The 25913-nt window shown below is 34.9% G+C and overlaps 1 protein-coding gene across 1 annotated transcript in view; it reads left to right on the top strand.

Moving 5' to 3' along the window:
* necab2 (N-terminal EF-hand calcium binding protein 2) overlaps window positions 1–22900 on the top strand; it is a 69237-nt gene extending 46337 nt beyond the window's left edge. The window contains exons 8-13 of the mRNA XM_077710535.1: window positions 2071–2150; window positions 5806–5862; window positions 13224–13336; window positions 14044–14121; window positions 14486–14577; window positions 17799–22900. Coding sequence (XP_077566661.1) covers window positions 2071–2150; window positions 5806–5862; window positions 13224–13336; window positions 14044–14121; window positions 14486–14577; window positions 17799–17827 — 449 coding nt within the window. The 3' untranslated portion in view covers window positions 17828–22900. The remainder of the gene's footprint in view (window positions 1–2070; window positions 2151–5805; window positions 5863–13223; window positions 13337–14043; window positions 14122–14485; window positions 14578–17798) is intronic.
* The last annotated feature ends 3013 nt before the right edge of the window (window positions 22901–25913 follow it).

Below are 25913 nucleotides of genomic sequence, written 5' to 3'. Positions count from 1 at the left end.
TTAAATTTAAGCAGCTCTAAATGAATAAATGGATAGTGGATTCATACAGATGCACAGTGTGAGTGGTTGGCACGTCTGCCTCACAGTTTTGAAATCGTTGGTCCAATCCTTGGTGGGTTCCGACCTTCAGGTGTGGTGTTTTCATGTTCTCCCCGTGCCTGTGTGGATTTTCTCCAGGTACTCTGCTTTCCTCCCACATCCTTAAAAAACAATCACCATAGTCTGCTTGAACACTCTAAACTGCTCCTAGGTATAAACGTGAGCGTGTCTGGTTGTTCGTCTCCTCGTTCCCTACAATTATTGGTTGCCGAACCAAAATTTGCAGTAATTTTTCTCACCCATTCTCCATAGCGAGCGAGAAATTTGCAAAATGCATGCGTGTATAAAAACACACGAGACACGCCCCTGCATGCTTGTACGCACATTGCGAGAATTTCTCCAATGCTTTCAAGGTCAAATACTGTGAGTATGTGCAGTGCATGAACACGCCAGCATTCGTAACCCACATGATCGCAAAGCAGCTAACTATTTGTTGGGACACTTAGTGCTAGTTGATTGGCTCATGCATTTCCCTAACCATGTTGACCGCACGCAATGTGCACCATTAATTGCAATCATTATCTCGTATTGACTCAACATGTAAAAAAAAAAAAACAAACAAAGTGAAACGCTGGTAAGACGGAATTTTACGGTTGAAGCCGTTGCAACTACGGCAATTTAAATCCACAATCGCAAATCTAAAAAATGCAATTTTCCTTCTCTGTTCTGGAGTTCATTAATAAAAAGAAGACGTTTTTGAAACTTAGGGAGTTAAACGCTGATTTTCTTTTGTAAATGTGCAATAGATTTAATAGCGGGAGTTGAAATATATTGCAATAATTTTCAATTATTGCTCTTACGGATAAACTTTATCTAGCCAAAATTTAAAATGATTTACTTGGCGAGACTAATTCATTTTTGGCACAATTTTTTTTTTTTCCAGGCCCTGACATCTGGTCCTTTTAATTTCAATCGATTACAGTCAATTTTTTCGACTTGATGAATTACCTCATTGTTTTCCAGTATATGAATTGCCTTTCCTCTGTACCGTCCGCTGACGGATGCCTTTGAACTGTATGAGATCTCATCCTGTGTGAATTCTCTTGAGACCAAGGCTTCTGCTGTTTTAAATATAACGATGATAATGTCACTGAGGAATCCTAGAAAATCTGAACTTTATTTTAGCTTTCTATTATTTATCTCAAAGGGGAAAACCCATACTCTCCACCATAGCAAGATAGTTAAAATGAAAAACCCAAAGGCAAGAGCTTACCTTCCCATAACATTCATGTCATCACATACAAGAGATTTATTGATCCATTTTCACACCACATGAAACCCGAACAGAAAGGAATGAGAAATATCTAAGATTGTAACAATTTACCACATACCAGTGTTCCTTTGTTATTTTTATGATGTCCTCAATTGTTCATTGGGCATTTTGGACATTGATCAATCATTTTTTTTCACGGAATTGTATCATAGCTTTGTAAATATGTACAGCAGTGGTAATATTAAAAATGTGACTCACCAAGTAGGCTTCAGCCCAGTTGAACAGCTCAGTGTTCAGTCAGGATGTAAGAATAGCTATGTCTCTACCTGCCAATTTACAAAAACACAGAGTGTAGCAAAACTACATCATTATGGTAATATATGTATTGCAATTCCCAATGTAGGTCAGGCCACCATGATTCGGCAAATGTTTTTTTAAATTGTCACAGTCTTTTTATACATGAACTAACCGATTGCCATCAAAAGTTTCCACCAGACATTTTTTTCCCACTACAATAGTGTCTATGTTAATTCAATGGCTTCCATTGACCATTCTAGACAAACACCCTGTCCCAGGCAAAATGAAAAGGACTTCAAACAGTAAATAATAAATGACTTCAATGAACTGGGCTTGTAGTAAAATATGTACTAGTGATTATTTATTTCCAACACCACATGCATAGTTTAAAACAATACTGTTCAAATATATTACATATTAGTTATATAGTTGGGTTGTTCATATGTGTTTGTGTGTTGCAGGTGCCGTGGAAGTGAGGAAGGAGGGTCTGGAGGCTCAAATCAATCGCCTTTCAGAACTCATTGGGCGACTGGAGAATAAAGTAAGAAACCAACCAAACCATCACATTTTGTATAATGCCTGAATGTTTGCCCTCATGCTGTGATTGATACGTTTTAACCTCTTGTACCTTGTACACTATTGTTGAAAAGAAGCAGAAAAATCTGAAATCTAGCTTAAAGCATTCGTGGAAGCCTTGAATGCATCAGACAGGCTCTTTCTTAACAGCCATGATTTCACCTTACTTAATTAGAACTTACTGGTTTGTCCATCTCCTTATGCCTTCCAGTTGACTAGTTATACATATACCTAAACCTATACGAAAAAACACCAGATTGGCGAAACAGTCTTGCGCAGTTGGAATGAAATCCAACAGCTCTGGAATAGTTTGGAGACTCCTGCATTAAAGCTTCTGAGTTTCGAAGAAAGAAACTATTTAGGTCAGCCTTTCTCAGAACTTAAAGAAAACACTTCAAAGGAACATTAGGATTCTGCCACAACGTAATAACTCCAGAGAGGAATTATTGTATTTCACATTTGATGCAGGCAGAAATTAGATATGAACTTACAAAGTTAATGTTACGGTAATCAGAGTTGCTACATTGTTCATGTTATTTGATTATTAGTGTTTTTCTCAAATATTTTTGTGTTGTTTAAAAGATCAAAAAAGAATGATCAATTTCATACAAAATTTGGAGAAAAATGCTTCGCTGGTGAGGTAAAAGAGCCGTGCTTGTCAGCGGTTCCATATCTGCTGCAGATGTTATTTGCATTTTAAGTGTGATAGACTGATATCTATGGAATTCATGAGTCAGGAAAACCGTATGTTTGGCGATGTTACTGTGATTAACAGCCGCGTTACGTTAGGCTTCAATGAGCTGTATCTAATGAGTAGTTATAGCAGAGGTTTGGCAGGAGAATATGCGTTGGTGAAAGGTAAGCAAACCAGGCAGAATAGGGCAGACGCCAGTCTACACGCTTGATTTGTCCCTGATTCATTGTAAACTTTTGTAAACACTGCATTGCCCGTGGAGAAGAGGGACCTCGTGTTGAGCGGGTGCTATCTTCCTCCTGGCTTGGATTATGTACAGTAAAATATTTAAGCAAATATGAGGTGGACCTCACAAATTTGTGAACAAGTGTGTGACAAAATAGTTGAAAAGTTTAAAGACCTCTTCTTCAACCTACAATTGCAATGAATTTAGTTATTCCATAAAATGTGTATTATTACAAGCTTCAGAGAATCTAAAGAAATTATTGCATCCAAGTGTTTTAGGTTCATGTCAACATTTAGCTGTGTTGTCAGTTAGCCAGCTCTAATTAGGTCACTGAACGTGGAATGGGGAACGAGCAGGTATTTGCATAAGATGACAATTTGACGTCACATCATCAACCATTTACAGATAGGTTTCACATGCAAATTCAAATGCCAAACCGCACAGATTGCAACCTTCAACCAAGTCGCAGTTATGCCATGGTTTCTCAATTGTTAAAATTAAATACATTATTTAATTACAAATCGCACAGTCTGGCAGATGAGCGGTTAATGTGTTGGCCTCACAGTGGGAGTCCTTAGTTCCAATCCAGGTTGGTCCACCTGTGTGGAGTTTGCATGTTCTCCCCAGGCCTGCGTCGGTTTTCTTCGGGAATTCAAATTTCCTCCCACATTCCAAAGACATGCATGGGAAGGTGATTGGACACACCAAATTTCCCCTAGGTATGAGTGTGAGTTGTTATCCGTCTCCTTGTGCCCTGCAATCAACTGGCCACTGACCGCTGGGATAGGGTCCAGCACCCCCTGTGATTCTAATGAGGATAAAGTGGTTCAGAAAATGAATGAATGAAATAATCAAGTGGCTTTTGAGCATGATTTGTGTGTAATGTTTTCAACATTTCTCTGTTGTCTCTTGGGGGTTTGTGAACTGTGCTTCATATCTACTGCTCTGTGTTGTGTGCACATGCCCAGTGGATAAAAAAAATCCATTCCATTAAAAAACATGGAACTGCACGAGGGTTCTGTCTTACATTTTAGGCAAAATAACTGCAAACATACCTCTTACATACTATAGAATTATTACTAATAGAATATTCATGACCCGAGGCCAACAGCTTGAAAACGTGTGGGTAATTAGGCCTCTCGGGACCATTTGGTGCCAATAGGTAGACAGGATATTAGATTTGACCCAAAGGAATGAGAGATCTGTAAGTAGAAAATTTATTTACAGTTTACCTTTGTTTTTTTTCAGTTTCATTAAAATACATCAAACTAAAGAATAATATTAGCGAAAATAATTGAGTAAAAGTACCCCTTTTATTTACAAAACTTACAACACAGGACCCTTCTTTCTTGTGATGCCCAAATCTACTCTGGTGGCAAGGGGTATTAGATGGCAGATTGGTAAAATTGGATGGAGGCATGCAAAAAAAAAATTGAATTGTGCTTCTGCAGGCAAGAACTGAGTTGACCCCATTTATAACCAATCAGCAGTCATCTTCACATTTTCTTTAAGTATAACATGCTAGTTGTGCACTGTTAGCCTTTCACATGATAAGACCAGAAATTGATTTGCAAGCAGACCCCTACAGACAGATTAAATAAAATTGGTTTAGGAGATCACAGATCTAAGCTGTGAATTTTCCGCTTAGATTCTGCCTTTTACGTCAATGGTTCATGTCTGTAAGTGTGATTTTATCTACAGTCAGTCCTCATGTTAGGATGTCTTCACCTACGACCCAGCTCATGAAGAGAAAAAGAGAGATAGAGGGGGAGAGAGAGGTCCCTACCTATTTAGCCAAACCCCAGTGGTATCTACTGCTGTGATCACTTAAGTGTGGAGTGAGGCCATAATTTATTCACAGTAGCAAGCATGGTTACCAGTCACTTAATTGGACGGGGGCTTCATTGCTTCTATTGATTGACTATACAGCACTACTAAGTTTTTTTATGACTCCCAAGTTAGCAGAGTGGAGCGTAACTAGGCTACTTTAATTGAGAAGTTCACAACCAAAATCCCCCTCCACTCCAATATAAAGCCACTGGACAACTCCTTAGGCTCACATATACACTTTACTTATAAAAACTATAATGTAGCGTAAAGCTACTGCACAGTATATTGTTGAAATGCACTGCACACTTTCACAGTGGTCTTAATTTTTCGGAGCTATGTTTATTTTTGTGATGTTTGCTTACAATTCTCTCTGTTGGAACGGTGAAATACAATAAAACCTTTTATGTTGGAGCAATGCTGATGAGGGAAGTTTGGTAAACCGTACTGGGGTTAAGTTGTGAAGTTCTAACACTTGTTAGTATGATGGTGAAAGTGCTTTACAATGCCGCCTGACAGTATTGGGGGGAAAAAATCATTCAAACATAATAGGTTGTGTGAAAGGTCTCCCCAAAGTATTAACAAGTGTTGCTGTTGACTGCAGAATTTAAAACATTTCAAAACGTATTGTTTTTAACATTGTGGTTTGCATTTCGGTACACCATCTATCCGCTTCCGAGTCGAAATGATGAATGAATCCACATTTTTGTGTAAAAACTGTACATTCAAAAGAATTTAAAACACAATTTCACGTACTTATTTATTGTGTATTTACTATTCACTCATTTACAAAGTGAATTTGTATGCTGCAAGATGTTTCTGTTACTCTCCAGTCTTGTTGACTGGCATATTTCTTTGTGCTTACCCTTACAGACAGTCTGCTTTGATCTGCACCAGAGGCTAACAGACACAGATGGTACCACCAACGCAGTAAGTGACCACAAAACTAATAAACACACTGAACTTAATGCAAACCCTCAGGTGTAACATCATTCACTTCTGCCTTATGGAACCAATGTCCTCTGTTTAGTACCGTAGAACCACTGCCGGTCCTCACTAAGCAATGTAATTAGCAAAGAGGGTGAGGGCTGGCAATACAATTAAATAAAATGCATGGGTCCTATTTGTGGCTTTTTATGACGATGCTTAGCTTCTAAATTATTTCTCGAGACTTATCTTTTGCTGTACTTTATTGATGTCAGGTATTTTGCAGAAAAAATAGTTATGTCATGCACACTTTTCAATGCACCCACTGAAGAAACAGTTGGTATTTTCAGTATTGATTTGAAAAGCCACAGTTTATAGGATGTTTTTAAGTACTTTAGTTGGCATCTATTGGGGACTTATTGTGTTATCTTCTGCATGCATTCATGACTGCAGTGAGATATCAATGCTTACATTTTATATATATTTTATTTCATATATATATATATATATATATATATATATATATATATATATATATATATATATATATATATATATATATATATATATATATATATATATATATATATATACACATATACACATATACACATATACATATATAACTATATAACTAGAGCAAAGTAATGCCAATTTCTTTCATTTCATATCATTTAGATGTGTTACATGTTTATGAAACTGACGCAAGTCTTTAGTCAAAGCACGACGACATAGCTTTTGTATTTATTAGTGAAAAGACACCTATTATTTTTCTGTCATTTTCTCTGTCTTCAGAAGCCCCGCTAATAGTCACCTGTAGCACTTAAGCCTGAAGTCAGGGTACTTATTAAACCCCATTAACTGCTGAAAGGAGTAAGAGCACTAAATATATCTATCATGGCCAAGGAGATTTAAGAATACTCTGGTTTCTCCGAGTGAAAAGAGTTTCAACCATTTCAATGCTTGATGTTGCCTTTAAAATGCCTTAAAAATCCTCTCTAAAGATAAGAACATTTTTTTTCCTGGTATTTCTTAATTAAATTGAGCGTGAGTGGACAGAATCCTGCAAATACCAATTGATTCATCTGGCTCCTCTTCAAGTTAGTTTGGATTGGACTCATTATATATTGACTGGGCATTTAATCATTTTGATGTTGGGTAATTGTTCAGTAGTGCAAGTAGATGATCTGTTTTGGGAGGCTTGGTTCAAGAAATGTTTAAATCTATGGGCATGTAATCTCGTCCTTTTTGCTTTTACTGAATTTGCCTAAATTTAAAATACTCTTATTTGATATTTTCAATTTGGGATTACTGTATGTGTAAAGTACATTTTAAAAAAGAAAAGGCAACACCGCGATTGGAATTAATTATCAGCAATAACTTTGTCAAAGCTATTGAGCTTCTTAGAGATTATTAAAAGTTTAAAAAGACAACTACTATGAACTGAAGAGATTGTGAAACAGAAGTCACAAGACTGCGTGTCTAAGCAGCTCTGGTATTGCTGGGTTGAAATTGCTGAGGTAGCCATTACCATGAAAGAGAAGATAAAACCATGTATGAGATACAGTACACTTTGAAACTAGAATGAAGATTGATTTCAACAGATGTATATTTCTTGTCGTCAGTCCTCACAGGTAGTTAAAATGTAACTATTATCTCTCTGTGTCATTTGAATTGCTATAGACTAAGCCCAGTTGCCATATTAGCTCAGCCTTTTGAGCCTTTGGATGTGCTCAATAAAAGAACAGAATAGACACTAGACGAATAAGATAAAGTGGCAAATGCAACTTGGCTGAAGTTCCAGGAAATAGATTATATTGTAATAAGTACAAGCTAATGGAAAAGAAGAAAAGAGAAGGTTTTAAGGTCACAGGGACAGAACTGGTTATCTTCTTTTCTTTTAAGATTCTATCAGTCCTTTTAGGATTTTTAACATGATGCATTTTTGCTTTTTTCTTCTGTTATATTTTACCCCCACACATCTTTTTTTAGCACTGTATTTGTCACAATGGAACACATAATAAACCTACTGCACTCAAGGCTAAAACACTAAGCACCCACCTACGCCAAACACTAATTTCCTCTAAAGTATGAAACCTCTAATTAGTCCTAGTATTGTTTAATGTTCCAAGAAAAGTATATGCAGAGCTATTCAATAATAGACGTTTTGGAGTCATACAGTAACCACAATGGTAGAACTAACCTATGGAATCACATAAATCAAACATACATGCCTCAATTGCTGAGGTGTACATTCATTATCTTCTTGGACAAATAAACGTTTTGCTTGAAAAACTGTGAAAGAGCCAAACTTGACATTCAATTATCAATTGACGCAAAAGACCATGTCAAATCCCTCCAATCGTACACATGCTTATAAATATATATCTAGTATTGTACACATGACTTTTGTTCCCGGCTGTTGTTTTAGATGTATTTTATACTAGGGAGCAAGATTCAAAAAACGGGAATATAAGATTATGAAATCAGATTAACATTAAATTGACTACATCATCATTTAATTTTGACACTGCAGATTGAGTTTTCTCTCAGTGGTGGCACAAAAATTAGTTTTTATAGTGAAATGGCCAGGGTATATCGTCAAGTTAATGACTAAATTGAAATGGAATAGAATCCAGTTCCCTACAACCTTAAAAATGATTTATGATGTAGAAAATGAATGGATGGATTTAATAGAGGAAGATCTCGCCTTGCGTGGCTTTTCTCCAGGTACTCCAGTTTCCTCTCAAATCCCAGAAACATGCATATTAGGCTGCTTGAACTCTCTAAATTGCCCCTAGGTATGAATATGAGTGTGAATGGTTGTCCATCTCCTTGTGCCCTGCAATTGGCTGGCGACCAATTCAGTGTGCCACCTGCCGGGTGACCATATTTAAATGGGATAGGCTACAGCAAACCCTGTGACCCTTGTTAGGATAAGTGGTTCAGAAAAGGAATAAACTACTAAATCAACCTCAAGAAATTACAATGTCCTATCAATGAATGGGTTATCAGGTTTGGGGTTATTCTAATAACATCCTTGGGGTCTCTCTGCTATATATCTATTTTTGTCACTCAAATCCCATATGCAAAGGCAACATAACCACGTAGGCAATTCTAACAATATATGGTCAGAATTAACAAACAGGACAGTACTCGTCGAGAGAAAATGCACGCAAACGCACCCACTACACAACTCATCCAATTGCCATTACGCAGCTGTCTCTCTGAGTCAGCATGCATTATTTTACTGAGACATTTGTTCAATGACTCTGGATCAGAAAGTCAATATTACTGAGCTACCGCAGATAAAAACCAGAGAGAGAGAGAGAGAATTTGGACAGGCCAGGGAGCAATTCACGACATACTGAAGTATGTAATGTAATTTCATTAAGGAAGTGAGTAACTGAAATTCAAAGCAGAATGGTACTTTTTTTTTGTAATCAAAATCAATGAAGAACATAGCAAATGCAGCAAAATTCTAATTAACCGTTTGAACACTTTCCAGTAATGAAAACACGGATTCTCACAAAGGAAAGAGGTTGTGTCTGAGCGCAATGGAGATGGTATTTTTTGAATTGCCTTAAATATTGCTATTTTGGATTTGATGGGATACAGCAGAATACACAAATTTCTAAAATATATAAAGCACAACTGTTTGTGTTTGTTTGGGACAGAGGTAAAGACAGAAAATGTCACAAGTTGTATTGCAGATTTAAACAAGGGACCCTACGTTTGTGAACGGCAGCTTCCCATTATCAGTTTCTATTACAGCAATCAGTCGGCCAGTGCATCAAAGTCTTCCAGCTTTTTATTGTAATAAATGAGAGATTGATTCAACTCAAAACAAGATTAGCAAGAAGAAGGCAAGGTCAGAGTTGAATTTCAGACATACTAATAATCAAGGGAAGAAAATTGTGCAATAAAAGTAATTGATTTTGAGGGCAACGAAATAAAGGGTTTCTGAATAATATAGTGGGAGGGGTTTTCTTCAGGGGAAAGGAATGTTTTCCAGCTTTGAGGTGTCAAGAAGTGGGCCAACGAGGTGAAGAGGGAAACGAAGGCTTGAGCAAAGAGCAAAATGAAATCTGAGATGAAGACCTGTGTGAGAGTGCCTCAGTTGCCATGGTAACTCTAGATTACCCCATCCCCGCCACTACTCATCCTTACAGTGGTGTTCCACCTCCATCGAATAGAATAGACTTCCTGCTAAAATGTTTACTTTAATACTTAGTGTCTTTGGAGCCATTATTGGATGCGAATTCAAATCAGCAGTTAGTAATCCCCTTTTTCATACCACCTGATTTGGGTGGGCCAATGTACTCCAGATGGGAAAAATGTCACTTTATTAAACTGTGCTTCTGCAGGTTTAGAAGCATTTGCAGTACAAGTATTATTTAAAGTTTTGCTTTTGCTCACAAGGGTTGCAGGGGTGTTAGATGCTGTTCCAGTCAGCTTTGGGCACTCATCCCTCCCAACTTGGCAGCGTCATTCCATTATGTTCCATAAATCTCCCAAATCAAATAATGCTCATAAAAATGTCAAAATTCACACTGAAAGTCCCAAGCAAAGAGCAGGGATCACCCACTCAACGTAAAGAAGAAAGATAACTCATTCCTGCTTTGTTTATGATTGATGACTTCATGGTCAGAGCCATGGAATTTGGCAGCCATCTTGACAGTGTCATGTCATTGTACAAAATCACCATTACCATAATCCTTGTTTGCCATAAACCTCCCGCAAAAGCTACTCCTGCTACACCTCTTGAAGTATCAATTGATGATCCAATTCCTCTTGATTCACACGAGGAATAAAACTCTCAATAACCTGTGTAGTAAATCTTCATTTTCATCAATTTCTTCACCTTGATCCTACGGCACAGGTCTCCCATCATCGTTATTTTTTATTATTTTTTTATTACAATCAAGCAGAGAAGAGCTATTTTCATTGTGAGGGCAGTACTTAGGTTTTAGAGATGTATTTTATATAAATTATATTTTAATATTAATAAAGTAGTTCCATATGAATATAATTGCATATTTCATATATACACTTGATATTGTACAGACACAAAAACATGTGGTATGGAAGAAATAAGACGAGTGATCCGACTTTGTGGTTTTTGGACTATTGCAGCGGTCTTTCTAGTCTAAATTATCCGCTAAATTTGAGGGAAGGCTGTTGGCACTCGGAATTGGTTGCCAGCCAATCACAGGGCACTAATCGTATCCCTTCCAATGAAAATAATGTCTCTACCTGAACAATTTCTTAGACTCAGACAATATTCACAAGGAAATGCATGGTACTATCAGTTTTCATTTGTAGATTTTTTGGAAGAATGACGCCATTTTTTCCATAGATTAATAAGATTTTATTCAGTTTTTATCATGCTTGCTCTCATTAGAATTCTACGTATCTGAAGCCTCCTGCTCTGGCTGATTTTATTGACCAAGAGAAACAAGAAGAGCGTAAAAACTACTATAAATATTCCAATTTAAATGGGAACCCAAATTTTGATGATGCCGCCAACCTTAATTAGCAACTGTTACAATATAAACAGCATTTATGGTATGTATAGACTACACATACATAAATATTGCAGTCTATAAAAGTCACATTTTGATAATGATACAAAATTACTTCAAAATACAGCATTTCACTCATTTACTTACCGTTTTTGTAAATATTCACAGAGTAAATCCCCAGCTGTTGGGTATTAATATAAAAATTCCCTTTTGCAAACCCATTCTACATCCTAGACTAAATTTATGCCCCTTTGTTTTTAGCTAATTTGTTTGAATGTGGTGCTCCCATTTTAGTGACCTGGGTCTGCTTTGGCAACCTCTGAAAAGCTAAATGCAATATTTGTCTCGTGCTAAAATGAGAGAGAAGGTGTGAAAAAATGTCCATTATATAAGCTTTATATAAACTCATTGCCTTTATATAAACTCATTGCCATGTTAAGATACTGGCTTGTGATTCGTCTTTGCGCACCTTGTGTTGTTCACATTTTATCAAGGGTAGCACAATCCATATATCTCACAGCCTGTGTATTTTGTAAATTGGAGTTTGACTGTTCTATGCACACAGTCCTCAGGGACTAGTAAATAAACTGGAAGATTGTAATGGGAAACGCAGATCGCTCTGAGAACATTATGTTCCATAGCAATAATTTTTGCCGGTCTTAATTTTTACTAATAAAGTATCATTAATTTACTCCCCTCTGAGGCTATGATTGCTGGGGACTTATGAATGTTATACTTATTGTGAACTTGGATCAGCAGCAGAATTTCCTTAAAAACGAAAAGAAAAGGAGGAGAAAAAAGAAAAGTGATTTTATCTTAAACAGCTTTTAGGACAGATTTATTCTTACGACTATAAATATTGTGTTTTTGGAGGTATTCCAACTTTATGGTTTCATAAACTGTAATTATTCTTTGTTGTTATTAATTGAAGGGCGGGTTGACGGGTGAGTGGTTAGCGTGTTGGCCTCACACAGGGAGGTCTGGGTTCAAATCCTGGTCGGTGCACCTGTGTGGAGTTTGCATGTTCTCCCCTGGCCCGTGTGGGTTTTCTCCGGGTACTCCAGTTTCCTCCCACATTCTAAAGACGTGCACGGTAGGCTGATTGGACACTCTAAATTGCCCCTAGGTATGAGTGTGGCGTGAATGGTTGTTTGTCTCCTTGTGCCCTGCGATTGGCTGGCCACCAATTCAGGGTGTCCCCTGCCTCTGGCCCAAAGTCAGCTGGGATAGGCTGCAGCACCCCCCATGACCATGAGGATAAAGCGGTTCAGAAAATTATATGAGATGAGACGTTATTAATTGAATATATTGTAAAGAAATACTAATGCCAAATTTACTGTGTGTAATAGCTTCTGAAAACCTTAAATAGAGCCAGCTTTTCAAATCAGACATAGGCATTGTCGTCATCATTGACTTGATTTCCTTTTATTTATTTTAGCCTCTCTTGCTGTAACAATACTGCATTGTCTGGCATTGCATCGTATTGCGAGAAACAGTCGTTTTCTAAACCGTGGAATCCTGAGAGCGTAATAGTTTAATGCATTTAGTAAATTTTGTTCCTCCTAGATCCTTCTGTAAGTGGGTCAAAAACGACTCAATTACATCTCCTGTGGAACTCTATGGTAAACTAAAATAGCGGGAGAACACACATTGTATATATGAAGTGTTTTTTGTAGGTCTAGGATTCTCTTAGATATTTTTTACATTAAAATGAAATATTTTCAAAGACGTTCTGGAAGATGCAATGAAAACATAATTTAGTATAATTAAAATAATATTTTGATAAAATGTGACTGGGTAAAAACATTGACTTAACATCATAATTTTTTTTCTTTGCAGTCATTATTGCTGATTCGTCAAGAGATGGTGGTTTCGCAGAAAAAGCTTGCTGACTACTGTGAGGCGCTGAAGCAATACTTGAAGAATGTCTCAACCCAAAGGGACTGCTTTCAGTATGGCACTTTTAACTGGTCTTTTTTCACCCTTGCTTGTGTTATTTAAAGCTTCAGAAGTCTTTCAACATCATCCAAATAAGATTTTTCCTCAATTGAAACTTTCTAAAGTTATCAACCTTGTATTCTCACGTCATCAAATCTACAAGTGAAGCAAAACTGACCTTGCTTATAATCCTCAGCCCTATTACCTAAAATATACAGTACTAGCAGTCAGATATAATGTGCTAGGGCTCTAATAAGAACATTGTAATCTGATACAACCATAGCATGGTTATGTGGAACATTTCCTACAAGAGCTAACATATATTTTCATAATAAGAAGCCTAAATATATTTGTCAGTACTGCGATGACAAATAGAATGAAAACAATATACCCAATAGTAAGAGTCTTTGAATGTAAATGTAAAGACATAAATATTTGGCGGCCAAGCGGTTAGCGTGTCGGCCTCATAGTTCTGGGGTTGTATATGTTAGGGGAGATTGGTAGATGGTTGGATAGATAGAAGTAAGGATGGTAGGTGATTGAGTGTGTGTGGTTGTATGTCTCTATGTCCCCTCCGACTGACTGGTGACCAATCTAGGGTGTATAGTCTGCCTTTCGCTCGAGGATAGGCGGGATGGAAGCTGAATGAATGCTTTAAACATCCATTGCGGTGTCCTTACCCTGAACACGACATTTCCTGATATGTTGAATTATTTTCCAGTGTGACTGCGGTGCGACTGCCAGATGGTTTATCCTTTGTCATTTATGAGTTCTGGGACGGAGAAGAGGAGTGGAAAAGGTATGATATTCGACAAATTAGGTGATTTTCTATGATATGAAGACAAAAAAACAGCAGCAGCAGAGTAATGCATACATTAGAATGCTAAGAAAATAATCCTGCTTGACATTTCAAACATGATTGAATTGAAAACTCAATTAGGAAAGTCTAGAAATTCTAAATGTGACAAGGCTTGCTGGTATTGATGCACCCTACTGACTATAGTTTCTACTTTGTCACTTGCATACAGTATGTCTACCAGAGACTCTTTGCCATTAATATTTCAGTTCTACAGAAATAGCCAAGCCCTATATTTTGCTGGGGTGAGTGTTTGTCTGCCTGGATGTGCAAATTTAACCACATTTCCTGGCCAATGTGTTTCTAGGCATCTACAGTCAAGCCCCAACAAAGCCTTTCAGCATGTAAAAGTCGACACGCTGTGCCAGCCAGAGGCCATTTCCTCTGTCGCCGTGCCAGGTTGGTGCTTTAATAAGGTGTTTGAAGACAGAATTAGGTCATGCAGATTTATGGTTTTCTGGATGACACTTCTACCATGTTTTAACATAAATGAATCCAAATTGAGATATTGCACATTAATTTGATCAATAACAAAATTTACATATGTTCAAAGGTTCATAAAACACACAGCATAAGGAAAAGTAACGTTTTTATCCGACTGAAATTCCACACTTTTACATAGAATAGCCAGGCCTGCGATTTATACTAAAATTCCTGCTTATTTTTGTTTTCTGTTGTCTTTATTATTTTATTTTATTTTGCACTGACAGTCGACTACGAAAAGAGTTCTTAGGGCATCCCCTTTACATCCAGGATTAGCAGTCATAAATGATACTGAACTTTGGATTTGCTTCCCTATTTAAGAAAAGAGTTTAGACTTTTTTGCGTGTTGCTCCCATTCCGTAGCATCCCGTAGTCCAGAGTTTCCCAACCTTTTTTGAGCTGCGGCACACATTTTTTAATTGAAAAGATCTCAAGAGACACCACTATCTGAAAATCTTTTAATTTAAAACTATGTCGCATATATTAATAATAGTCATTCTCATCAAAGTTTTATCAGCAGGAATCACATAAACCTCCAAAATTATTCCAAAAGCAAATTTTCACACTGACCTAATGTCACCAAAAGTTGATGTCTGCGGACCCTGAACAACTTCAGCTTCGAGTGTTGATAAAATAAGTTATGTAATGTTTTTAATCGCATGATTTTATGACTTTTCTCCGTATAATTGTTAAATCTCCACTAAAAAAATATGTTGTGCTCACACAGACTTTACGTCGCCAAAAGTTGACGCCCTAGAAACCAAACAACTTCTGGTACATATTAGAGAATAATATGCAACAAAATGACTGTTTCACAATTTGAATCTTGTAATAGTATAATCTATAATTTAACATTCATCATGTTTTGATCTTAACCTTGTAATAGTTCAATTTTGATCTCTTTATATTCATATTAATGTGTCTCTTTAAATATTACATTGTATGACTACTTGCAATTTCCTGCGGCACACCAGACCATTGCCTACGGCACCCTAGTGTGGTTGGGAAACACTGCCTTAGTCCTACATCATTCATTTTATAAAATGCTTAATCTAACAAAATTTGCAGATGAGATGAAGAGAGTGTTGTTTTTTTAGATAATACCCCAGATGGCACCAGCTAATAGCTCGGATCATGCAGTGACATCTAATAAGTGTTATGTAACTTTTGTTTTTGCTTTCCAATCTTTTCTTTTTGGAAGCCACTGACTGACACCAGCCCAAGAATACAGAAGAAGAAGAAAAAAATATATATATATAAATCGCATTGGATTTTAAATGATATTTTTGTGCAGATTTATGTTTTTTGTATCAAAAACTAAGAAAAAACATGCATATACAGTAGTAGTAAAATGGTGAACATCAGGCTAAGTAAACATCTGCTTACAGAATAGTATTTCAGACAACTGTAGCCAAAAAAAAGGGGAAAAAAAACAACAGGACAGACTGTGGGTGGTCAGAGATAAACATAAGTCGACTAGAGCCAAACTATGAAAAAACTGAAAAATATCAGTTGCTGTTTACAGAAAATACATTTGAATATAGAATAAGATGAAAAAAATAAACATTGGTATGTTCTAGCAATCACACAACACTCATCTGCTTCGCTTGCGCTGGTTAAGCAGGTGTATTCAAGTCGAAGTAAATGCAATAAATGCAAATAGTAAAATGCAAATGTATGGTCGTTTCAACAGCCATTTTCAATATATCGGAACAGCACAGTAACGATTCTCTAGCCGCCATTGTATCCTCGCCATTTCTAAAAATATTTTATTTAGAGGAGGTCACTATTGATGTCGTGCTGCATTTGCCTCACTTTAACACAAACAGTGCAGAATTGATTCCTGCACAGTGAGGGTGTGAATGTGAGTGCTAATGGTTTTCTGTCTCTGAATGTGTCAGTTTAAGAAGTAACCTGCCTTTCGAATATGCTCCAGCAACCCGGGATTCTGACCGGTCGGTATAGGCGATATAAAAATAAAAAATATAAAAAAAAATAAAAATAGAAGGATTAATGAACGGATGGATTAATTTAGTGGCAAGACTAACCAGTACTGTTTAAGTGCCACTTATAGTAGAACTTGTAAACAAGGCACAGTTTAAAATGTGGAAAAACAATCAAGTACATTCGTTTGTTTTCAGCACCGCTTTATCCTCACTAGGGTTCCGGGGGGTGCTAGAGCCTATCACAGCTGACTTAGGGCCATAGGTGGGGGACACCCTGAATTCATGGCCAGCCAATTGCAGGGCACAAGGAGACAAATAACCATCCACCGTCACACTCGTGCCTTAGGGCAAATCTGCCTACCATGCATGTCTTTGAAATGTGGGAGGAAAACGGAGTACCCGAAGAAAACCCACGCAAACTCCACACAGGTGGACCGACTTAGATTTGAACCTAGGCCTGCCACTGTGAGGCCGACACGCTAACCACTCATCCGCTAAATAATCCAATAAATAAATATATATCAGCAACACGCTTATTTATTTATTTATATTTATATATATATATATATATATATATATATATATATATATATATATATATATATATATATATATATATATATATATATATATATATATATATATATATATATATATATATATATATATATATATATATATATATATATATATATATATATATATATATATATATATATATATATATATATATATATATATATATATATATATATATATATATATATATATATATATATATATATATATATATATATATATATATATATATATATATATATATATATATATATATATATATATATATATATATATATATATATATATATATATATATATATATATATATATATATATATATATATATATATATATATACACACAAATGATATCAATACAAGAAAAATTATCAGTTGAGTATTTTTTATGCTATGTTTGCCGCAATTACAGACAGTTTTTTATGTTACTTTTTAATGTTTTTTTTACTTTGTAAATTTTTTTTTACTGAAACATGGCATGAAATTAAGTCATAGCAGAACAAGCTGATTCTCTGTGTGAGGCAATATATAAAACCTCCATCACATAATACCTGCACTGTCAGGTTCCCTCTGCTTAGTTTATGTCCAACCTCTTTCTCGTCTGTCTACGCAGCCGCCTGGTGCAGTGTGAACAAGGCCTGAGCATGAACCTACCTAACTACACGCCAAGACTCTTGGACACCAGACCCTAGACCTTTTCCTTGCGTTCCTTCCCTTTCTCACTTCCTTCACACCCCCACCCAAACTTCTTGAAATACATGTTTACACAGTACAAATGAATGGTGTCAACTGCAGTGACGATTGAACAAAGTGCATTTTCCAAGAGTACATTTGCATCCAAACATTGTGGTTAACTGCTTCGTATTTAGGATATGGTTGAATTCATGAGTTTTGTTCTAGCCAGTTGGAGTTTGTCATGTAGCATGGAGCCTTGGGTGAATACGTTCATGAAGCACGAATCCGATTGATTCTGGGAAATTCTTTTTTGGCAATGCAGCCTTTTATAGACCTGCTTTAAATTTGTCACAGTAAGCTTATCTATGTAGCTGTAAGCCTAGAAAGGTACTCATTTCCCATTTGGTCAAGCGGACAATGATATTCTGGAGCGATTTCCTCTTGTCGTTTTTTCTTGTTTTGAGTTGCCTTCGACTTAGTTTCCCCATCATCTGCTTTAGACTAAATACATTTCTACATTAGTTAGTGTTAAACTTGCCGTGTCAACCATGTTTACTTACTTTTAGTTTAAAAAAGAAAGCTCGCAGACAAAATTGTTGGCTGAGAAATTAGACTAAGTCAGAGCTGCCAATCGCCATTCACCCCATTTCAGGTGTAACCTTGTCCCATTTCCAGGGTTTAACTGGAGTGGATGCGATTCACGCAAAATCAATACTAGCTGAAGTCTGCTCTCATGTTACTGAATTCTTCCAGTTTACAGTGCAGTTGAATCAAGATGACGGAAGCCGTGGTGTGAATTTTGAGGCATTTAAATGGGAAATGTGGTACTTTTCCGAAATAGTATCTAAAAAAATTTGGGGGGGATTTACGGAGTTCAGGGAGGTTGTCCGGAGTCCCAGAGTTTGCCTTGCATTTTCGGGTATACTCCTGAAATTCCGGAGTAGTAGTTGGCAGCTCTGCTAATTGTTGTTCTGAATATGACGAAAGAAAAGTTCACAACTTTAAATCGATGCTAAATTCAGTAAGCAATCTCAATGGTAATCAACATTTTCTAAATAAGTAGACTCTCCCCATTGATTGCCAAATGTACCAGAAATTTAACATAGCTGAATCCTACTTAAAATATTGACTGTTGAGTCATCATCCACTAATGTAATGCTAAAATCAGGATTCATTTCGTTCCTTTTTTTTTTATTAAATGGGAATTTTCATCAACCTCCAACTCGATTTTACGAAACATTTTTGAAACGGGTATGGCATGGCCAAGGTTCATCCATTGAGAAAGCTCCGACCCATCATTGATGGTAAACATGATCGCCACCTGCAGGACACAGAAGTTCAGCCTAGAATAATACTACTAGAATCATTTAATATTTACTTCCCGGAACATTAAATTGCATTCTTGGGCTCGTTTATAAAAACACTATCATTATATTCACATTACAATCAATGGGTTAGAATACAATTTTCAAATTTGAAAGACGCAATAAATAATCATTAGTTTTGCTTCACTCTCTCTGAAATTTAAGCATATTATGAGATTTTAAGACCACTTTGCTTTAGAAAAATGCAAATCTGATGATTCACATTATTGACGGAGCACTTGCAACTAACAATAACAAAACAACTGTACTTTTATAAATAAACCAAGGCTATCAGGGGACCATCATTATAATGTATGCTGCAGAAATATGCATGAAATTAAATATTTTATGAGAGCATTGGTATCAGCTACCGGCCACCATTGTCCCATTCGTGATTGGTCAACATTTAGTTTTGTTTTTTAGAGCTATTTATTTGCAGACCTCTATCTCTATTTTTAGTTCACTTTCAGATTTATATTTTACACATTTTGAATACATTCAGTTAGCTTTAATATTTGGGGATTAAATATATAAATAAGTGAGCTGTTTGGTCACTGTTAGATTTGGAGTCTGCTTCTACCTAAACTAAAGAGACAAGAAATATAGATACAATCTAGTTTGTTTTGCACTGTTAGTATTGAATTGTCTAAGATTATCAGTATCTTCTAATAGCTGTGTGGGACTGGTAGTACTTGTATGTATGAATAATGTTGTTCCAATATGAATAGATTTGTGTTACTTGAGTATTTTAGTGCTACGGTGCAAATCTTTTCTGTGTGAAGCCAGCAGTGGCTTCTCACACTCTTGTTTCATACCATCAGAAACTCCTGACATGAATGATATAAAGCCTTAATAATCACAATATGGTACAGAAAGGTTCAATATTTTATTTGTTTCCCCTTCATTTCCTTAACCGGCCAGTAAATACATTTGTTGTGGAATATTTAATCAGACATATTCACCTTGGATTCCACAAATTGTAGCTTTTAACACATTTAACTACTCAAAGCCAATGAAAGGGATAAATGGACAGATTTTGGTTGTTTAAAAGAGGATATTCTATTTATCAGATAAGGTGGAAAACCTGAGTTGTTGGAAAGAATATACAGTGTTCCCTCAGTTATCGCGGTTAATAGGGACCAGACCCTCGCAATAGCTGCGTATCCGCGAAGTAGCCGGGCCCCTTCAAAAATGCTTAAAGAAACGTCTAACACGTGCACAAAAGCACCACCGAGCAAAAACATCATAGTAGTCCGGATGGAGGATCTTCTGCAGTTTTTTTGCTTGTAAGAAACATCGTTATTAGGAGTTGTGAACATTGTTTTTTTGGGCGGTGAAGATGCGCCTGTAAACAGCCATGACGTCATCAATGCGATTCCTGAACTCTCACCATGTTATTGACCATTTCTTTGGCTTTTTTTTGATGCAATTACTAATTCTTATTGAATATTTTGTTTCCTCCTCTTGTAAGATGATGTAATTTATAATTTTAACTTAATATCTTTACATTTTTTGGTTTTTTTTCCTGAAAAAAATCTGCGAAGCTCTGAGTCTGCGATAGCTGAAGCGCGAAATAGTGAGGGAACACTGTATTCATTTAAATAAAAAATATAGAAAACTAAATAGAGTATGATTGCAGCATGTGAACACAATAATGTATTAGGCCAGTTCAGTTTAAATCTCAAACACTGCAGGGTTCTACAAACTACTTTTGTATGGTGATAGGCGACGCATATCTAAACTGTATTTACATATTTTCCTACCCATTCTCACAGAAAACTAACGTTGTACAAGCATACCTATGCTACAAATATAGCTATCCTCTCAAGTAGTTAATAAAGATTTCTTTCTTAAGCCTGATCAAAACACTACTTTTCAACTATGATTTTAAAATGATCTTAAATCCATTTGATTTCATGTTAGGAAGTTAAAAATCTAGCCTTTTTTTAAAAAAGCACAATTTAAAACAGCTTGATAAATACTTGAATAACTTGAACTTAATGGTTGTTGGTTTATTATCTTGATTTATTATATTTTGTAGTTTGAACTAACCCATTTGCACAGATTATATCAATGTTCCATTTTTGATTGATAGCCATTGTGCCAACTTGTTTGATAATGAAGAGTATGCTTTTACAACGTGAATGAAGATGGATTCACTTTAGAGAATAAAATGGTTTCACTAGCATATGTTTTAAATAAAAAAAACATCTTTACTTACATTTGAGAAACCAACCCACCATTACCACTTTCACAATTTAAGAGAATCCTATACAATCCTGTCATATATTCTTCTTTACAAAGATAATGTCCACTTTCAAAAGGGTATTCATTTAACATTACTATTAATGCTTCCGTGCCAATACAATTTGTGTCAAATCTGAATCAATCAAGCTACTGTAATTGGAGGTATGGCATGTTGGATGGTTTCACAATGTAATCGCTCCTGCACAATGTGTCTACTCCAATCAGCTCGATGGTAAATGAACGATCGGAATGCCAATCCTTTTTTTTTTCCATTGATATATTATGGAATGCCTTTCACTGTGCAACCTGTTTTGTTTTTCTACTTTCGATATTCTCTGTGCTTGGTCATGATACTAATAGTTACGCCTTTTGAAGTCTAGAACAACAGGCCTTGACCGAATGTTTCCTGGCCGTGACCTGCATTTGCAGTACATGGAGACTTGGCCTTCTTTTGTTTGTAGAACTGATGACACTGGATTTACCTCACTGAGTCTTAGTACCTAATTCCAGGTTCCAAGTCAGGTATTTGCCAAATTTCCCCAAAATCAAGGCGACCTTTTTTCCTTCTGTGACTGTGTTCTTTTCTATACTTAAACTGAGTGCATGTCAACTGAATATTTAGTAACTTCTTTGCTGTAGTAATAGGTCATGCTACTCCTGAGGGTGGCCTCACCAAATACGATAACCGGGCTATTATTAGTATTATTATAAGTGGTACTTTTTTTTTTACAAACATAGGTGTTGGTAGAGGGATTTCACACTAAAGAGATCAATTAATTATATTTCATCAGTATTGTAACTGCGACAACTACGATAACAATGTGTTTCAAAATCATTTGGGAGAATATTTGACTGGTTTAAAGATTACAAGAGGTCGCCCAGCACTTACAAGTAAAAAAGGAATAAGCTTCCCTATATAAGTACTTATTATTATATGATTTCACATTGAAAACAAGTTTTATTCTGTTCCCATGGTATGTAATTATAATTTTTTTATTATATATTTCGTGTATGGTAGGCTTCCTCTGATTTTTTTTTTCTTCATGCTGAGAGATGCTTTTGTTCGTTTTACCTGATGAGATAATCTGAAACAATTAACCTTTTCTGTGTTACATTACCAGATTTAAATGCCCTGGTTATGTTATGGTGTAAGGCCACCCTTATGAGTTTAGTGCATTTCCTTCATTCTTTTCCTCCTTTTTCTAGTCGTCCTATGAAGGAGACAGAGATGAAGATATATTATATACTACACATATATGACTAGAAATGTGTCAAACAAGGATGGATATTACATTTTATGAGATTGTTTAACTATTAATGTATGTTTCTGTAAAACAGATATAGTAGACATTGAAGGGATGCAATATATTTGTCTAAATTATAGAAAATGTAGAGTGATGCTAATTCAATAAAGCAACAAAACTGTAAATGCTTTACCTCCTTGCTAGTAAATGATTGCATTTTGAGTTGATATGATGCATCTGGCACAAAACATATTTTCAAAACACTGTGGGTTTGACTTTCGAATGAAACATAAGTTGGATGTAGATATCCCTTCTTGGGTTTATATCTTATGGTTTCTTCATCAAAACACTTATCCTCACAATGATTGCGGAGGTACTGGAGCCTATACAAGATCATGTTGGGAAGTAGGCGGCCCTTTGCAGAGCACATATAGACAATCATATGTGCACACATGCATACCTGTGGACAATTTGGAGTGGCCTAAAGTCACCCAAAAATTCCATATGAAATCAATTGAAGACTGAACATTTTGAAGTTAATCTTAAAACAATTGGCTGCTCAGTTGTGCTTCGAAGCTTCCATTTACTTGCACCTATATAATGGGGATGTGAAGTACAGAAAATTAGAAGATATGCATTAGAGCACAGTGTTTGTAGTATGGATCGATTTCTAAATGTAAAACTAGTGTAACATGATAACTACCCAAATAATGATTTCTAAAGTAAATATTTAATTTACATATGTATATATATATATATATATATATATATATATATATATATATATATATATATATATATATATATATATATATATATATATATATATATATATATATATATATATATATATATATATATATATATATATATATATATATATATATATATATATATATATATATATATATATATATATATATATATATATATATATATATATATATATATATATATATATATATATATATATATATATATATATATATATATATATATATATATATATATATATATATATATATATATATATATATATATATATATATATATATATATATATATATATATATATATATATATATATATATATATATATATATATATGTATATGTATATATATATATATATGTGAATATATGAGTGTGTGTATGTATGTATGTGTATATATATATGTGTATATGTATATGTATTTGTATATATGTGTACACGTGTATATATGTGTGTATGTGTATATATGTGTATATATGTGTATATATGTATGTATATATGTGTATATGTATGTATATATGTATGTATATATGTATGTATATATATATGTATATATGTATGTATATATGTATGTATATATGTATGTATATATATGTATATATGTATGTATATATATGTATATATGTATGTATATATGTGTATATATGTATGTATATATGTGTATATATGTATGTATATATGTGTATATATGTATGTATATATGTGTATATATGTATGTATATGTGTATATATGTATGTATATGTGTATATGTGTATATGTATATATGTATATGTATATATGTATATATGTATATATGTATATATGTATATATGTATATATGTATATATGTATATATGTATATATGTATATATGTATATATGTATATATGTATATATGTATATATGTATATATGTATATATGTACATGTATATATGTATATGTATATATGTGTATACGTGTACACGTGTATATATGTGTGTATATGTGTGTGTGTATGTGTGTATATGTGTATGTGTATATGTGTATATGTGTATATATGTGTATATATGTGTATATATGTGTATATATGTGTATATGTGTATATATGTATGTATATATGTGTATATGTATGTATATATGTATGTATATATGTGTATATATTTATGTATATATGTGTATATATGTATGTATATGTGTGTATATGTGTATATATGTATGTATATATGTATGTATATATGTATGTATATATGTATGTATATATGTATGTATATATGTATGTATATATGTATGTATATATGTATGTATATATGTATGTATATATGTATGTATATATGTATGTATATATGTATGTATATATGTATGTATATATGTATGTATATATGTATGTATATATGTATGTATATATGTATGTATATATGTATGTATATATGTATGTATATATGTATGTATATATGTATGTATATATGTATGTATATATGTATATACAAATATATACATATATACATACGGGTAGAGAGAGAGTGAAATTCATGTGATAACAAAAAAAACTGTAAAATATGTTGTTTCAATGTAATATTTGTATTATTACTTTTTCCCAAAAACATCCGCTAAGCTCTGAGTCCGCGATAGCTGAACCGCGAAGTAGCGAGAGAACACTGTAGTTGTAACAGACAAAACAATAAATACTACTGTATACTTTTGGGAACCTTTGGTCCAGTGAATAAGTCATTGGCCTCCCACCTCTGTGAACCTGGGTTCAAATCCTGCTTTGCACTGCTTACCTAACCTTTCCCACTTAAAGGTACCATAAAGTACTAAGTATGATCTGGGAGTGGAAAGAGACAAAACAACAAATACTATTGCGTAATCCAGTAGAGTGGTGGCCCAGTGGATCAGTCATCAGTCTTCCACCTCTTTGGTCTTGGGTTCAAGTCCTTGTGCTTGCAAAGATTTTCCCACTATTATTCAGGTAAATGAAAGAGGTAAAACTGCAGATACTACCAGTCACTCTCAGAGGGTGGTGGCCCAGTGGATAAGTCATCAGTCTCCCACCTCTGTGGTCCTGGGTTCAAATCCAAGTGCAGGTAAACATTTTCCCAATATTATTCAGGTGAATGAAAGAGGTAAAAGTATAAGTACTACGACTTTCTTTCACAGGGTGGTGGCCCAGTGGTTAAGTCATCAGTCTTCCACCTCTGTGGTCCTGGGTTCAATACCCAGTACCTGCAAAGATTTTCCAAATATTATTCAGTTAAAAGAACAAGTTCTAATGGCCAAGTGTCTAACTGAATAAGTATTCAGTGGTGGATGAAACATTTAGTCAAAAAAATGACTAAATGTTTCAGGAAAATGAAAGAGGTAAAAGTATAAGTACTACCACTTTCTCTCATCGGGTGGTGGCCCAATGGATAAGTCATCAGTCTACCACCTCTGAGGTGCTGGGTTCAAATCCCAGTGCAGGCAAAGAT

The sequence above is a fragment of the Stigmatopora nigra genome, chromosome 2, assembly GCF_051989575.1.
Source record: "Stigmatopora nigra isolate UIUO_SnigA chromosome 2, RoL_Snig_1.1, whole genome shotgun sequence".
In the NCBI taxonomy this organism is placed as follows: Eukaryota; Metazoa; Chordata; class Actinopteri; order Syngnathiformes; family Syngnathidae; genus Stigmatopora; species Stigmatopora nigra.
The sequence above is the reverse complement of the archived record's forward strand: the minus strand, read 5'-3'. Positions and strand labels throughout refer to the sequence as shown.